The 16,923-nt window shown below is 42.3% G+C and overlaps 1 protein-coding gene across 2 annotated transcripts; it reads left to right on the forward strand.

Moving 5' to 3' along the window:
- Positions 1 to 355: 355 nt before the first annotated feature.
- On the forward strand, positions 356 to 15,958 carry RPP30 (ribonuclease P/MRP subunit p30). 2 transcript variants are annotated; one of them, XM_030276068.4, is made up of 11 exons: positions 356 to 519; positions 1,485 to 1,540; positions 1,856 to 1,912; positions 2,553 to 2,627; positions 3,158 to 3,229; positions 6,798 to 6,887; positions 8,920 to 9,036; positions 12,482 to 12,511; positions 12,932 to 12,969; positions 14,073 to 14,152; positions 15,503 to 15,958. In XM_030276068.4, exons 1-11 carry the CDS (start codon positions 438 to 440, stop codon positions 15,610 to 15,612), a joined length of 807 nt encoding a protein of 268 aa, XP_030131928.4. In that variant the 5' UTR covers positions 356 to 437; the 3' UTR covers positions 15,613 to 15,958. The 2 variants fall into 2 exon arrangements, with proteins under 2 accessions (XP_030131928.4, XP_072787207.1); XM_072931106.1 differs by lacking the exon at positions 15,503 to 15,958 and adding an exon at positions 15,229 to 15,409 and having other exon boundaries at positions 363 to 519.
- The last annotated feature ends 965 nt before the right edge of the window (positions 15,959 to 16,923 follow it).

Genomic DNA, 16,923 nt, shown 5'->3' on the forward strand with positions numbered 1-16,923 from the left:
AGTAACTATGAAACTATAAATAGAAAATATTGGTTATGATTTTTATTGGCAACGTTCAGACAGAGCTGAACCAGTTTCACAGGGGATAAACCCAGCACTGGAGCAGGGCTACCGCTCCACCTGGCGGGCACCCGGCGGCTCAGAGGGGCGCGCCGAGCCTCGGCCGGCGGCGGAGAGCGGCGGGGCCGGGGGATGCAGAGCCGGGGGATGTCTCTCACAACCCGGGTGCGCTGCTGGGAACGAACCACGGGAGATCTTCAGGTTCTAAGGCATCACCCCAGAGCCTTTCCCACCCACCGCAGTCCCGCGGCGAGGCAGCCGGGCCACGCGGGGCACGGCACAGCGGGACTACAGGGCCCAGGCTGCCGCGGGCGGGCGGCAGGGGCGGGGCCGCCGCCGTGCGCCGCTCCGTGCCGGGGCTGGGCCCGCCCGCCAGCATGGCCGGCTTCGCCGACCTGAACCTGCCGCAGGCAGCGGACAAGAAGTCCCTGCAGAGCCTGCTGGAGGCCGCGGCGCACCGTGAGTCCTGAGCGGCAGGGCGGCGGGGCCGGCCCGGAGCTCGGTGGGGCTGGGCTGGGAGCGCGGGCCGGCCCTGGCGAGGAGGGCGGCGGGACGTGAGCGGCGGCTCCCCCGGCTCGGCAGGCGCAGCCGGAGCCTGCGGGCTGGGTGGGCACAGCGGGGCTCCCCGGGATGAGCCTTCCCTTCCCTCCGGGCAGGCCGGTCTCGCCACCCGCCCCGCCGCGGGCGCGCTCCGTGCCCTCCGCCCGCGCCTCTGCCAACCCAGTGCCCGGGCCGGGGTCCGCCCGGGACTGGGTCGCTGGGGAAGCTCCTGATGCGCCTTGCAGCTCTGCCTCTCCCTGTGTATCCCAGTGTAACAGCTGTTTTTTCCCGACGTGGACGAGTGTTTCCTCCAGCAGTTTCTAGGGCTCGGCTCTTTCCCTGCAGAGCTGTTGTCAGCCACGTGCTGCCTGCCCGGGGTTTGGGCGGCTGGTTGAAACGCCCCTGGCGAGCCTGTCCTCTTCCTCAGAGCCCTTTGAGCGATATCTCCGTGTAGTCGGCATCGTTTTGAATTGCTCGCTTTGCCTTCTCCGACAGCTGTATCTCTGCCGGCTCTGTGTTGTCTGCAGTTTTAACAGCTGTGCTGAGAATACTTAGCAGTTTTCCATAGAGAAAGTCATAAACAGGGCCAAACTAAGCTAGACCTTTGAGGACACCAAGCCCATGTATTTGTGTTCATAAAGCTCTGCGATTGAGTAAGAGTAGAAAGGCCTGGACTAGGCTAAAAACCAAATAGTTTTTTTTTTTTTTCTGTTTTAAAGCATTTTTTTGGGTGAACCAGTCTTTTTAAAAAATACTGTGAAATCTAAACATGCACATGGTTATTAACCTTAAGACATTTCAATAATGAATATTTTACGGTTTTCTCATTGGATTTGTTTTCTTTTTGCTTACTGGACAAAATATTCTTACTATGTGTTTTTCAGTGGGGTATTCTGCAGTTGCACTTAATCATGTCATCGACTTTAAAGAAAAGAAACAGGTAATTTTTCTTTGGGTTATTTGGTCTTACTGTCTTTTCTTTAGTAAACCTGCTTCGTTATTGCATGTTTCCAGATAGCTTTAGCTGCAGAATGCACATCTAGACACGAGTACAAATTTCTCTATTTGTAACAAAACTCCCATTTTATATTTCAGTAGAACTGCCTTTGGATTAATTTTTAATCTGCTTCATGTACTGTCCCACAAAAATAGTTTTCTTAGTGTGGTAAATTTCTTAAGATTGGAACACAGTTTTTGTTTACCTGTAAACCTAACCCATGACAGTTTTAATAACTTTATTCTCTTCTCTTTCAAGGAAATCATCAAGCCAGTATCCCCTTCAGAGTTGTTTCCATCTTTACCTATTGTACAAGTATGTCTAGTTACATTCTCTACATATACTGTTATTCAGAATTACCCTTTGTACCTTTGTGTGTTTGTATATGTGATTTTGTGTATGAGGTGTTAATCAAAAAAGAAATATTTGTCCATTGTTTCATGGTTAAAACTCCAAGCATTGGAAGAATAGTAAACTCACATCAGGGTAAGCTCTAGTCATTATTTTAGAAATTATTAAATAAATTTCTTCGTGTGAATTTTGAATCTGCTTGTAGTTGAATAATTACAGTACAATTCTTGAAATTTAAGTTTTGGAAATAACTTAGTGGTTTCTATAGAGCAAAATTTGGATATAAAGAAGTACAATAATATGTTTTGAGTCACTGACATTCATTAATTCAGGAACTGCTTTTCCTTGCAGTTGTGGCCTGCCTGGGGAATCACAGCAGTAGTAAAACATACTCAATTTTTCTGCATAGTTGTTTGTCTTTTTTCTTTCCTTTTCTATTTATCCTTCTCCAGAGAAACACAGTAAGTCATTCTTTGTAAGGACAGGTATAATATCAAAGAGATAGCAAGACACCATTTTCTTTTTATAGCAGACTGGTGGAAATTACCACAAATTTTTGCTTTGGGTTATTAATTTTCTTGTATATTATCCTTTTTTTCTGTAGGGCACATCTAAAAGAATTAAAGTCTTGACCCGCTTAACACTTGTTGTTTCTGATCCTTCCCACTGTAATATCTTGGTAAGTATACTCAGCAATCAATTTTGCAACTTCTATTTCTTTTTCTTAATGAATGAATGAAAGTTTGGAAATTCTATGGGGACAACATCCTGGAATTTATAGGGCACTCAGCAGTGATTTCTGAGGTTGCATCTTTAACAAATAACATGATCATGAGGAGATGCAGACTTACAAGACTGTATATGGCTTCTGTTGATCATTTGTCAGTATGGAACAACAGTTTTGTTCCTTGGTTTCTTGACTTCTGTGCATAAAGTAGAAGACCATGAGCAACCCTTGTGTCTGGTTATGTTTTTATGTAACAAGATCAAAGCAAAAAGTATGTCTTAGTAAATTGGTGGGACAAGCCTCCAACTGAGAATGAATGACTTCATTGTAGAAACCTGCTGTGTAATTGGATGATTATTGGCTTTATTTACATACTTGACAGGGAAAAAGGATTTTTCTTCTCATTGTTTTGGTTGTAATCATTGTGTATGGCTTTGACATCTGTCAAAATTCAAAGTAGTAATTATTTGCTCCTTTTATAGAGATCAACATCTGCAAATATAAGGTTATATGACATCATAGCAGTATTTCCAAAAACTGAGAAACTGTTCCATGTAAGTACAATCATCTCATCAGTAGCCTTTAGTGCCTTGTGCTAATTTAAACACATGCTTTGTTTTGATTTTATTTCCCATTTTATAAAGACCCGATGGAGTTAATCAAACATTACAAGCTGCCTGGTCAGTTGATAGGCTGAGGGTTTGAGAGGATTTGCAGGAGGCTGCAGGTGACAGGTTAAAGTCTGAAACATCTACCTCGTCTGCCTGATGAAGGGACTTGTATGCCCTGCACTGTGGTCGCCTTTATGTGCCTTGTACTCAAGTGAGGAGAGAAAACATCCTTTTTTCTCCCCAATATATGTGTACTATCATAATGTAGAAAACTTCTGTCTTCAGCTTTAACTTCTCATACTCCTGAGAACTTCTCTAAAATGCATTTGTGATCTTCTGTTAGAACTAATTATTCCTGGTCTCAAAAATGCTAGGGAGGACTTTAATGTGGAACTAATGTGGTTCTGTGAGTTACATGATAGCTGTTCACCTCCATTTCCTTCATATTTTTATTTAAATTGTTCTCAAATACTTGATAACAGCTCATGTCGATGTTCTGATTGTGTGGAGCAGCTTGAAGCGAGTTATGTTTTTGTTAGAATTTTTCTTACAAAACCCAAAATTGTGATGTGTGATCTGTTGTAAGCTCTTAAATATTAGCATTACATCTGAATTCCGTGAGTAGGTGGAAGTGTTCCATCTCTCTTAGCCTTGGCAGGCATGCAGTTTAAAGCAGTGTGAAGGAGGGACAGGGACAGCGAAAAAAAAGTGAGTTTCTTCGACAAATTTGCTTTCAAAGGGAGCTTCTCAGTTTAAAACTGAGTCTGGTGGTTGTTTTTTTTAAATAAGTTAAAGCCACTTTCTAGTACTGCTGAGTACCTGTTTTGCCACATTAAAATTGTATTATTGTGTTTTGTATTTCTACATTATTCCCCCTCCTATTTCAAGTCTTGTCCAAGTAAACTACAAAAAGCTGTCCAAGAATATGAACTTTAAAGATTTTTTCAGCAGAATTCAAGCATTAATTATAATGAGTTACAGCAAAATGAAACCAATTTCTGAATTTTATTTCCCTTGAAAGATTTTAGGACTCTTTGAGGTGCTTTACAGAGGGGGCTTCAGCACATACCCTTTGGCTCTTAAAACTCATGGATATTTCATTATTAAGAATAAAGCCTTCAAGAGTGGGTCTTGCATGACAAATTAACTTCCTGTTGGCTTTTGGTAATTCAGCATTACTTCAAGAGTATCATCTTTCTCGCCAGCAATTTGGCACTTGTGTTTTCTCCATTGAACAAGATTTTTCATGTTTTTGTGAAAAAGTTACATGTCCATTGGAGATGTACTCCAATTTTAGTATGGCTTGAAATAAATCTGTGCCCTTTTGTCACAAGCCAGGGAAGCTTTTGTGACTGAATGTAGCAGTGATGTGTACTTAAAGATGTGCTCAAATGATTCAAATAATATATATCCTTAAGGTATGAGGAAGCCATGTTTGTCAATTGTTGAATGGACTTCTTGTTTGAGTCTCCCAAAAAGATTGTTTTGGCCTGCACCAGAATGGCCACCAGCAGGTAATAGGGTCTGTACTTGCTGCTTTTCAAAAATTTTGCTTTCTAAGATTGCTGATTGTTTTAATGATATTAGTTAGTTCTGTCTGCTGTTCACAAGCACTTAGCACGTCACTAGTATCTAAAAAAATACCTACATGTGTACCTCTGAAGATGTAGTGCAAAGTCAGATTTCAATGTTTATTCCCTAAAATGCCAATCTTGCTTCAGAGCATCCAGACAGTGGCAGATGTACTTATTGATGGCCGGCTGGAGTTTTCCCAGCAGATGGGGCTCTTGCCCACAGTGCTGCCAGGCAGCTGCTGGGCTGTGCCACTTGCTGCATGTCATTTTCTGGATGAAGTTGTTGCACTTTTCAGCAGGCAGGGTAACCTTAGCTTGATGCATATTTGATTTGTCTGGGAGCCAAAGCTAGGCTGAACATTAAGAGTTCTTGGAGAAATTTGCTCTCCCGTTTTTCATACAGTGCAGGAATTCCTCATATATGAGGAATATGACTCACAGTTTGATTTTCCTTGGTGGTATTTTCTGAAATGTTCATGTCACTGGAATCCTGTAGATATCCTGGCTTTTGAGTCACCCCCTGTCCTGCTGTGCTTAATTTGCAAAATGGTAGAGAGTTTTCCAGTGTTTTTGGAGCTGATTAGAAAGCCTTGATTTCTCATCACATAGGGCAACTTGCCTGTGTCTGATGTATATTCTTGCTTTCCTTAATTTTTGGCATAATCTCTTACTGAATTTTTTATGATTTCACTGACATTTTCTAGGGCATGATTTTGAGCTATTTGTTCTGTGCATGTTCACATAAATCACCTCTATGTAGTAGTTTGTACCTCATGTAAGAAAAGGAGGGAAGCTGACTGTAGTAGGGCTGAACTTCCTCTTGCAAGTCTAATTCTATGCCATAGATTCCACAGGTAGCCCATGTCCTGCCTAATGGAGGATAAAGGTAGGGCATGAAGAAAAATTTTAGTCTGAATGTCCTGGCAGAGACAACTTCAAAAGCTTTGTTTTTTGCCTGCATGTGTACTGTGGCTGTCTTGTCTAGGAGAGAGTCCTACCAGCAGCTAAGAAACATTGCTAAAGCTGGACCTCTGTTCTCGCCTCCATCCAAATTCCATGTGAGCAAACTGGTAAAAGACCAGTTTGCCAGGCAGTGTGTGCCTTGTGTTACAGCACTGCTAACAGATGTTAATCTGGCCCTGTGTAATCATCCTTACAGAGTAGGCATATATAATTCCTACCTTGGGTGCATGAGATTAATGTAAATCAAAGATTCCCTTTTAGGTCCCCTAAATTTTCCTTGTACCTCAGTGTGAGGAGCCTCTGCCCCTTGTTCACTTCCTCCATCTCTCAGTACAACCTGTAAATTGTGGTGTGAATTCAAAGCTAAATTCTTAAACTGTAGCCTTCAGTGCTGTCTCCAGACTCTGCCAGAGGTGTGGCTGTCAGGAGGAGCTGCACCCAGCCAGGAAAGGGAGTCTCTGAGGATTGGTCTCCAGTATATGGCATGCAGCACCAACAGTCACATTCTGCTTTTTTTCTTTCTTTTCTCTATTGCTTCTGGTAAAAGTACTTAATCCTGAAAACTAACAGGTGCTGCACTGGAAGCAGACCATGATGGGGTGTGGGGCAGTTCCTGGGCTCTTCCCTTTCTAAACTGGGTTTGCTCTTTATTATCTATGAGTTCTTTTGTCAAAAGCCAGCATTGCATCTGCATGTCCTCTGTCAGATAAAAACAAAGAAGTACTGCTTTGGGGTTGACCATTATTCTATTGGAAAATTAGTTCTGTAAGAAAAGGAAGACATAGATTTTAAGTCTCAAATGCTGCTGTTGTATTGGCATACCTGCAAGGCATAGTGCCTCTTAATTTTAAAACTGACCTCACCGTGGAGAGACATTTGTTGCATTAAGAAATTAAGGGAAATATTAGCGCACCTCAAGTTGGTTATGCATTTTTTGGCATATCTAATAATCTGTTCCTATTTCTTTGCTGTAGATTGCTTGCACAACACTAGATGTGGATCTGGTCTGCATAAATGTAACAGAAAAGTTGCCATTCTACTTCCGAAGGCCCCCTGTGAATATGGTAAATTTACATCTAAATTGTATTCTTGCTGTTAGACTGACATTTAATACAAAATTTGAGTCGAATTCCCTACTGCTTTCCACCCACCATTCCTATCCAAGTGGTTCTTTTATTTTCTTGCATAATGTATAGTTTTGTTTCAAATGTCCTTCACTTCAGGGCCTCCACTGCAGCACTTAATACACAGTGATGCATGTTCTTTCTTTTTCTCCTGTCCCCCACTTAAGAAGGCAGAAGTGGTGTTCCCAAGGAATGGAAACTGAGCCTTAAGGCCACTGTGCTGCTAAGCAGGGAGATACGGTGTGACTGCTGACAAATCTGCTTCCCAAGCCAGAAATGGTACAGCTGTGTCAAAACAGATAAACAGCCCTTTGATTTAAAAGACAGGAAATGTGAATGGCAGTGTTAATTTAGGAGAAGGATGTTGTGCTGGTTACTTGAAAGGCAACTGTATTGAATCCATACTTGGACAAAACAATGTCTTGGTAAATGAACCAAATGTAGCATTGCTAAATATGTGCTGTGGGGCCCAAGATGGCTATCAGTGTGGATCAAATATAGTTCTGCCTGCTGCTGGTAGTTTGCCAGAAAGCTTAATCTGAACATATTCTTACAGGAACTTGTTTTCTTGTCTGAATATATGTAAAGGTTTGTTCCACATGGCCATTCTTGGCTGATATAGAACTTAGTTCTCAAAAATTTTAAATTTGGCATTGGCTAGCAATCCTAGTTCCTTTTCTTATAAAGTTGACTAGAATAAAAATTCAAAGTGAACTATAATTAATTCTGAGACAGAATAAAAATAATACGTTGGCATTTATGGTAAACTGAGGTTTTCAACATTCCACTTGGAATAACAATTTTGTATGAAACACTGTATGAAGGTACCCTAGCTGTCCCAGGTAAGGAGCTGTGTGGCTCTTAGAGCCCTGTGCTGGGAGACATTTTCCTTGCAAGCTACTTCTTGTCTTCTACATTCCCAACATCAATTACTCTGTCTGCTGGACTGGTCTGTGCATCCTGGGGCAGTCAGTTCTGGTTGTTATGATGTCAGACAGATTGGCAGGCAGCTGAAGTGGTAGGGATGAGCTTAAAAATCACCTTGACTGGAAATTGGTGTATTGGCATCACCTGTTTGGTTTTGATAAATTCAGGCTTCTCTTGTTTGCAGCTATCAGGTCAGTTCTGTGTAAAACATTTGATGCACATATAGCTTCTATTGTGCTTGCATATAGAAGGTGTATGGGTGAATGGGTGGGAGCTAGATTAATTCCTACTGTATTCAGTTACTGGACTCTCTTACAGTATTACCATTGCAGCATATTTTAATAATATGTGTGTAAATAGAGAGTATAATTTCAGGCAAATGCAGGATTGCCATGGAAGAAAGAGCTGGCTTACATTGTGTCTTTATCACCAGCACACTGTGTGCAAGTTGCTTAACCTTTCTGTGTTTGCAAAAACAAGAATACTAGGCTTTTGGTCAGGTGTCTTTGAAAACTCTTCTGTGATTCACTGTTATTTAACATTGTCACAAACACCAGAGTATGCTGTGAGACAGGAGAAGAAGGGTCCTCGTTGCTGCTTTTGTGCAAGGAGGAATTCTTCATCTGCAATACATGGCTGCTGAGGGAAGTGGTGAACTCTCTTACAGCAGGGTGTGGGACTAGGGGAATCAGGTCCTCAAAGTTTCAAAGACAGCAGATAACCAGCAATGGTTATCTGTCTCCTCGACTCATTATAGTATGTATATATTAGTGATAGCCAATTACAGCAAATAAGTGGTTGGTATTTGTTTGTTAAACCTCATTTGTCTGTCGTCCAAGATTTATGCACATGTAATTGGTGTATAGTGAAGCCTTCCCCCACTCTCTTTTCATGCTATGCTGTGTTCTTACTGGAACAATTCTGCCTTATTTTTTTATATGTGACACAGTTAAACTGAGAATAAGCGGCATCAGTAACAGACAGCAGTTGTTAGATCGTTAGGCTTCCCTCCTTTTGATTTTTGATCATTGTCTTTCATGTGAAGGCAATAGATCGAGGCATTTACTTTGAACTTCTTTACACGCCTGCCATCAAAGACTCTACTATGAGAAGATACACAATTTCAAATGCCATCAGCCTGATGCAGATCTGCAAAGGAAAGGTAAGCTCTCAAAATGAAAACAAGGTAATTAAATCAGTTCAAATTTTTCTGGAGTTGTACAGACTGAGCCATTTTAAATGAGTTTGATGCTGGGACATCTGAAGCTGTAACTAAATCTTGGCCTACTAACACAAGGGCACAATCATTGTAGCTCCAGATACTTTCAGTCTTGCTCCACTGCATGCTTTCTTCTTAAGCTGTCAAGCTGTTAGATTCTTTTTCCAGAACAACCCATGTGTTGTTACGGTATGCAATTCCCAAAACAAAGGTGGGAGGGAGTGGAGGGAGATTAAAGTGCCAGACATCTAAGGTTTGCACTAGAACTGGAATTCTTGTATTTCTTTAAAATCCTCCATTTCATATTTCTCATTGACCAAAAGCTCTTTTGACTGTCTACTTTGAATATGGGGGCTAGAAAATAATAAGAAAAAAAGTAGAAACCTTGTTTTGTTAACAAGTAAATTCTCTGTGTCCAAAATAGACCAAACAGCGAGGTGGCTGTCAGCCAAGGCTTTGCTGCAGTCAGATGAACTGCATTCTTCCATGCTACTGAAACCCAAGGAAGAAGTAACTTTGAGATGCCTGTAACCCATTGCTTTCATAACTTACCTCCTTCCAGGCTACCACATTAAGCTGTCTGTTATGCTGTGTCCTCTCAGGCCATGCTTTTTAATAGGGGGTCATATCAAATTTAACAGAAATTGTAGTTCCCTGTTCTGTATTGTAAATGGCCTCTGCTGCATGTAGCTAGTTCAGAGAAGCTGGAATTTGAAAATGTGAAGTGGGATGTGGAGCTTGGAGGATAAATTAAAAGTAGATCCATCATTACCTCAGTTCTCCTCAAGCATGGCAGCTTTTATAGAACAGCCGGGTGGCCCAAACAGATTCATTTCCTTGGTGCTACAGAAGAGGTAAGTATTTGCACAGCCTCTCCTGAGAAGCCCTGCTCTGGCACTTAATGACATGAAGTACTGACCTGGACATGACTTCTATGCACACCAGACCACTTTCCTTGGAATTCCCTTTTTGATACTGCTCCTCATTCCTCTGTGCAGTTCAGGATGTGCTTCTCACGTGGTTGTTGATGAACTGGAGAGTTCCAGCTGAGTTGATGTCATGGATAGGGCAAGCGAGATGTTCAGGCACTCAGTCTGTGCACGGTGCCCTTTCATTCTGTATCTGTCAGCCTAGGTTTTCATCTGTGACTGGAAGGTAAATCAGCTGGAACTGCATGTTGGGCACTGGAAGAGGACTGCTAGCTTGTCTTTGTTCTTTGCCTCCAGACTCAGTAAGTTGTGGACCAGCAGAGATGTTATTGCCCTTACTGAGAGTTTGCCTCTGTCAGTGAGGTAGAGGCCCTTGTTTAAATGAAACATGGGATGGCTGGTCCATAGGCTGCTTCTTTTGGCCCCTGGCATGCAACACTCATGTTCTGTAACATGTAGTTGCTGAACCTGTAGTAGCTTTTGGATCCTTTTATTCCTCCTCTATTATAGCAGGGCAGAGAAACCTTCAGAAATTTACTTGTGTTCTCAGAGCTGGCATTGAGCAGTGTCTATAAAACATTAAAATGTGCAGGGAATGAAGGAGAAACTCCCCTGCCTTGCCAGACAGAAGGTGTTTATAGCCACAGTCCCTCACCTCCTGTGTTTTGGTAGCTGAGTTGGAGGCTGCCTGGAGCAGTGTACTGAACAGCTGCTGTCTGCTTTACCTGGGGAGATAGTGTTTTGCCTTTTAGATTTCCCTTTAGCTCTTGCCTTGGATTTGCCTTTGCCTACTGCTCCTTCAATTGCCAGCTTATCTGCTCTTGTCTTCTTCCTCCATCTTACCCCTCCCCTGGTGAAAGCCAGGCAGAGCGTATCTCCAATGCACAGCAGTGATCCACAATCCTGTGCTGGCTTGAGAGGTCTCATACAGCTGCTCTGGGAGCTTCTCTGGGCCTGGGTGACAGGCATTAGTTGCTACAGTTTGGGGCAGGAGACTTGAATTTTCCCAGCAAACTCTTGCAGTCAGCACCACTTAGGCTCAAATGCACCTTTGGGATTCATAGTGTAGTTGTTTTAAAGGTGAATTATTCAGAAGAAAAATGTCCTAGGCTCCATCAGGATGTGTGCTGTTCAGGCACTTTGATGTGTATATTGCTTCTGCTTCTGGCTGTCCTAATGGTGAGGCAGAGTCATCTGTGCCATCCTCTTCTCCTCAGCACATGAGGAAACCTTGGGCACAGTGTGACCATGCAGTCAGTTTAACAGAAGTCTTTCAGCTGTTGAGATCTAGCTGGACACAGGCATTTTCTTCCAGTACCTGCCCAGCTCTTTGTGCTGGGGAGGTGGCAGGGGAAGCAGAGCAGTGTGGCAAAGGGATCTAAAGCCCCACCCTGAAACCAGAGATGGTGTGATGTGTTGGTGGTACTGATGCCAGCGAGGAAAAGTCTGTCTCTGCCTCAGCACAATTCTAATTCTCACCCACTCAAGCAGGAATTCCCAAGGCCTTTCATTCAGCATAATAAAAGGTGCAAGGAGATTTTGCTGCTGCAGAGTTACCACCTGAGCAAAACAGGCTTCCCCTAGGTGAGCATCCTTGGAGCTTAGCATCAGAAGAGCTCTGGGAGCTGAGCTGTGGGATCTGCCAGCCCCAGTGTAGTCACATACCTGTTCTGCAGAAACCTTTTGGGAGAGAAGGGAGAAGGATTTCTCTGCCTGGTGATTTTCATAGGGGTGTCAGTGTTGAGGGAAATGAGTGTGTGGTACAAAGTGGCAGCCACTGCCTGAGTGTAGATACATTTCCTGAACCAGTATGGGTATGGTCAAGGCTAACATGAATGCTTAGCATTGAGTGGTACTGCAGCAGTATAAGCTGAAAATCTGGGAGCACCAAACTGAAGGCACAGTTGCCTTCTGTAAGCTGCTTCTGGGGGATCCTGGACTCCTGAATCCATTTCTGTTACAGCTTAGGGTGAGTTGTTGTTTATGTGGGGCCTTTTTCAGCTGGTGTAAATAAGGGGGACACTTGTTAACACAGTGCCTGCAGCTCTGCATTTTTCTTTACCCTTAAGGGCACTTTGAAATCCACTATGAGAGATACAGGCTGATAGGTGACTGCATAATGCCATTACTCTGGACACTTATACTGCTTAGCCTATCCCTCTAAAATGTGATGTGCTTACAAATCTCCTATCTGGCTGTGAGAGGTTTGTGATTGCAAGGGAGGGCTTGTGCTTGTGCCCCATCTGTGTAGGGGACAGGGCTAAACTAAGTTTATCATGTCCCCAAATTAAGATTCCCACCCTGACAGAGTTCATCTGAGGGCATCAGATACTCTGATGTTTAATTTGGCTCTGAGCCTGAACTTAGCTAATGCTCAAGAACTTTTTGCATCTTGCTGTTTTTTTTTCATTTATTGATGCTGTCTGACAGATGACTCTTTGTTCTCTTTTGTTTTCCAGAACATAGTTATATCTAGTGCAGCTGAAAGAGTAAGTCCCAGATTTTTTTTTTAAGTCAGAACAATTTGAATATTTATCTGTGGCTGAAAATGCATCTTTAATTACACATTAAACATATATAAATTTTAAGCTTAAATATGGTTGCCATTACCAAAGAATTGTATTGTGGGTTTTGGGACTTTTTTTTGGTTGGTTGTTTTGTTTTGTTGGTGTTTGGGGGATTTTTTTTTTTTTTTTTTGCTGCTGCTGTGGTATTTTCCATGACAGTTTTCTCCCAGATGGAGACTGTTTGCCAAAATAGTGGTATTTGCTTGATTTACTATTATCTTCAGTAGCTTCCTATTATATAGCATTTAATCTTGCCTATCTGATAGCCTTGCCCTGCCTGCTCATACCATCAGCTTGACAGCAAAGACATTCACATATCCAAACTTCTTTGTTTTGTTTTAGCCTCTAGAGCTCCGAGGTCCTTACGATGTGGCTAATCTGTATCCTTTCCCAAAGTCAAAGGCAGCAGTTAGTAGTAACATTGGAAAGTTTAAAGTGCTTATGAAATTCTTTTCATCCTCTACAGTCCTTGAACTTTATACAGCGGTACTTGTTGGTGACCCATTCAATGAATCAGGGCTCTGAGTGTGTGTGGAAGGAGCAACAGATCTTGGTCATGGGCTGGGATGAGAAGTCATTGTAACTAATAATGTGTGTGTTCAGCTACATTAATGTTGTGTGGGTGTAAATGGAGAAATTAATAAAACCCATAAAAATCTAAGGACACTATGAACCAAATGAGAAATTATTACTTAGTATCTCCAAAGTGTCACATTTTTGGTAACAGAAGCTATAAATTGTTTTTATGTAAAATTAGAAGTTCTACTCTGAGCAGTAACTATTTCTGTTCTGGATTTTCCAGTCCTTAGTTACACATGTAATATTAAATAAGTAGTTGTGTTCTAGAAACAAAGGGAGGGCGTCTTTTCTTCCCTCCTTTTAAGAGTTCAGATGCAATGTTATTACTTTCCCCACCCCAGAAGCACATATTTGGCCTGTCCCTGGAAGGGAAAGGAGCGTTCTGAGTCATGAGAGCCATGTGGGAGGCTGTGTGGCCTGGAAGGATTTTATGCACAACGTTTTCTTCCCTCTTAAAATGAGCAGTCAGGATCAACACAAATTAACATAGCTAAGGTGGTGTCGTCCCTGCTAAAGGTGGCTGGAAACTTCAGCATAATGCTTTTCTGTCAGACAGTGCCCTGTCCCCAAAACTGAAATTTTCTGTGGGGTAATTTCTTTTCTGAATTATGCATATCTAAAATGTTTCTGTGTTGACAGACTTTTATTTTCAAAAGTACAGCTTCTTATCTGGAAAGAAGCAACATTGCCAGAAGCTTTCCAGGAGGGTTGCTGGGGAACTGCAGCCAGGAGAATTGGGTGCCTCATTTCTCTGCTTCTGGGTAACCTTATGCAAAATGTCACTTTGAGTTACAGCTTTGCTAATTCCCAGTTATTTGTAGAGTAAGCAAACCTACCGTGCAGAGAGCCTTTCCTGTTGTGTGTGTTGCTTCCTGTGTGTTTTGATCCTGAGCAGCAGTGACAGAGGTTTGCTGTTTGGCCTGTCAGAAGGCGAAGCAAAGGCAGCTGTGTCCACCAACTGCAGAGCCACCATGCTACATGGAGGTGAGCACTTGTAAGCTCCTCTGGGTAACATGTGCATTTGTTAAACTAAGTTCTTGTTGATGCAGATTCTCTGAGACCTTACAGAGCAAGTCAGATCAGGGTTTTACTTCTTTGTCCAATGCATGAAGAGGAGCTTGTGTGGCAAGGCTGTTTTATTATCCCTTGTTGCCATGTTGGCAAATCAGTGGCTGAACTGATGGTGCTGTCTGTGCTGGAGGACTCGTGCAACCACATTAATGAGTCATAAATGGTGGAACCAAAATAGGGGCCTGCTGCTGTGCTTCATAGTGAAACTATCCCATTTCAGAAAGGTTTGAGTGCTGATCCTGGTGACAGTGACAAAAACTAAGTGATTGACATCAGAAAAATGGGTATGCGTGTGTTTTTGCATACCATGCATTTGCCTTTTTGCAGCATGTGTGCAGAAGCAACTTTAGTCATGTCCTTTTCTGATGCTTTAATACATGGATTATTTCTGACTCACTCTTCAGTGTGGATCATTTCAAACTCATGGTAAAATCAACAGGTTCTCCTCCAGCCTGCTGCTCATCTACATAGTGATACAAGTTTATCAAATTTATGTAGGATTTCTCAAGCCTGTCATCTATCTTATCTGTGAAATTAAATAGCAAGTGTCATTTCCCTTGTCCCAGAGGGGATACTAACCCAGAGTAAGTCAATATATTTTGTCAAGATTCCTGCAGAACCTCTCTGCTAATAGAGTAGCAGTAGGGAATCTCTTCTAACTCAAATTTTGCAGAGAAGCTTCCCACCAGTAATTGCAAAATCGGATTGGGCTCACTAGGTTATTTGACCAATATTTCATGATAATGTTGAGAGTTCGGTAAATAAAATTTTTGAATACCATAAAATACTTCCTTGGTATGTAGGGGGATCTCTGCCAATACAGTTGTGCCCACATAGTCTAAGAATCCTGGGGTATGTGAATGCATTTTTTCATATTTTTTTAGGAACAGTATGTTTGGCTAGAAATACTTTTGACAGTGCTTCAAGAATGTGTCCTGTGATTATTGAACTGACTAAGCCTGGTTTCGTATGGTTTTGTGTCTCTGCAGCTCCTCAGGCCCTGCAGACCTTGGTTTTCCTTGGCTTGCTATAATTCTACACCCACTATTTTATTTCCTCCGGTAGTTTCTCCACTCTATAATGCAGTGCATCCCGAGCTCCTGCCCTTGCAGCTTGCTCCCCTGCTGTGTGTGCTGACTGGCTGGTTGCTCAACATGCCCAGCTGTGGTTTGGGGCATGGACAACTGAACTGAATATGCCTTAAATGCATTTTATTTCAGTATTTGAGGTACTGGTACTGCAGCTTCTGCTTGTGTATTCCAGAAACTCGAAAGAGTGCCTGTGGTGTTGTGTACACGGTGAAGAAGCCTCGCAAGGTTGAGGAGGAAGAAACAGCAGTGCCAGCCTGCAAAAAAGCTAAGACTCAAGCTTGAGGACTGAACACGTTGTCAACAGAAGGCTCCATCTCTTCTTTATCCAGGGTTGAGTCTTCCTCCAACCTCCAGCCAACCTAATTTTTCCCTTACTACCTTGCTTAGCCTGCATATGAATTATTCTCCCAACATTCAAGTGAGGAGAACTGTGTGGATGAGACTGCTGAATAGTATTCACCACATCTGATAGGTCATGCTGGACTTCTGGTCAAGGGCAGGACACTGACTCTTCGCCCTACCTTAGGTATCCTGGAGTTAATGCAAACTCAACAGAACATTTCTAACATGGAAATTTTCACTTGTACATGTGCATTCCTTTTTTATTAAAAATATGTCTATGAACACATGCCTTCATAGTCTAGCTCTTCTGGTTTCTCAAGTTTAAAACACATCTCTGTACAACTGCAAGCCAGTAGATAAAGTTTACCTTCAAGTGGCCTGTGAAGAAGAAAAATAATAGAGTTTTTTAAAAAAATCCTTCCTATTCAGTTTTGTGATCAATGGGTATAGTGAACATCCCAGGATTTGTCAGGAGGTATCTTGGATTTGGGTTACAGTAGGAGTAACTGACCTGATTTGTCAGATGCATATCCCAAAGGCCATCTGTGTCCTCAGCACTTAGAATCAAACAGTACCGTGAGATGTTTGCCAGAGGTGGGCAGGAAGAGCCCGGGGTTACACTGAATGTGTGCTCAGCAGGGAAGGTTGCAGTGTTGGAGCTGTCTCACCTAGGTCTGAGCAGCCTCCACCTCACACATCTTTACTGGACCATTTCCTTCTTTACTTCCTGCTCTGGAATTGTTATCTGTGCACATGGTCATTTTGCTGCCTCTTGCTTTTCTGTTTTCCTTCCTTTTAATGGCTCAGTAAACCTAATCTGGCTGCCAAAAAACCAGTCAAACAGATATAACCAGCAGAGCATTTTCAGAGCTCTTCCTAGTGTTGCCTGAAATTCTTTTTTTTCATTAAATGAGTCGAAAATTACATAAGCTACTGTACTGAGATACTGTTGAGCCGTTTTTACTGTGATTGTTCTTTACTGGTGCCTAACAGCAAGTTGAAAAGTGGACGTTATAACATGTAAAACATATTGCAGAAATCTGGCAGTGGGTCATTTCTAGCTCTTGTTAACTGGACTGAGCAGAATACATGAAGTTCTCATAGATTTAACAGTTCCATATAATTCTGGTGTAAGTCACAACAGCTTTTCCTTCATTCAACAAATATGAAACATGTTTCCTGTATGTTACTACTCGTTAACTTTGTGACTTGAGTCCATTTTATTATAGGTATTGGGAATTTTTTATATAT

Source organism: Taeniopygia guttata, chromosome 6 (genome assembly GCF_048771995.1).
Source record: "Taeniopygia guttata chromosome 6, bTaeGut7.mat, whole genome shotgun sequence".
NCBI lineage: Eukaryota > Metazoa > Chordata > Aves > Passeriformes > Estrildidae > Taeniopygia > Taeniopygia guttata.

What these genes read in the sequence shown, in the direction of transcription:
- RPP30 (XM_030276068.4), top strand. Translation starts at nt 438, where the DNA reads ATGGCCGGCTTCGCCGACCTGAACCTGCCGCAGGCAGCGGACAAGAAG. An exon ending in GCTGGAGGCCGCGGCGCACC is followed by an intron (nt 520 to 1,484) that starts GTGAGTCCTGAG and finishes TGTGTTTTTCAG; the next exon opens with TGGGGTATTCTGCAGTTGCA. An exon ending in AGCCACCATGCTACATGGAG is followed by an intron (nt 14,153 to 15,502) that starts GTGAGCACTTGT and finishes TGTGTATTCCAG; the next exon opens with AAACTCGAAAGAGTGCCTGT.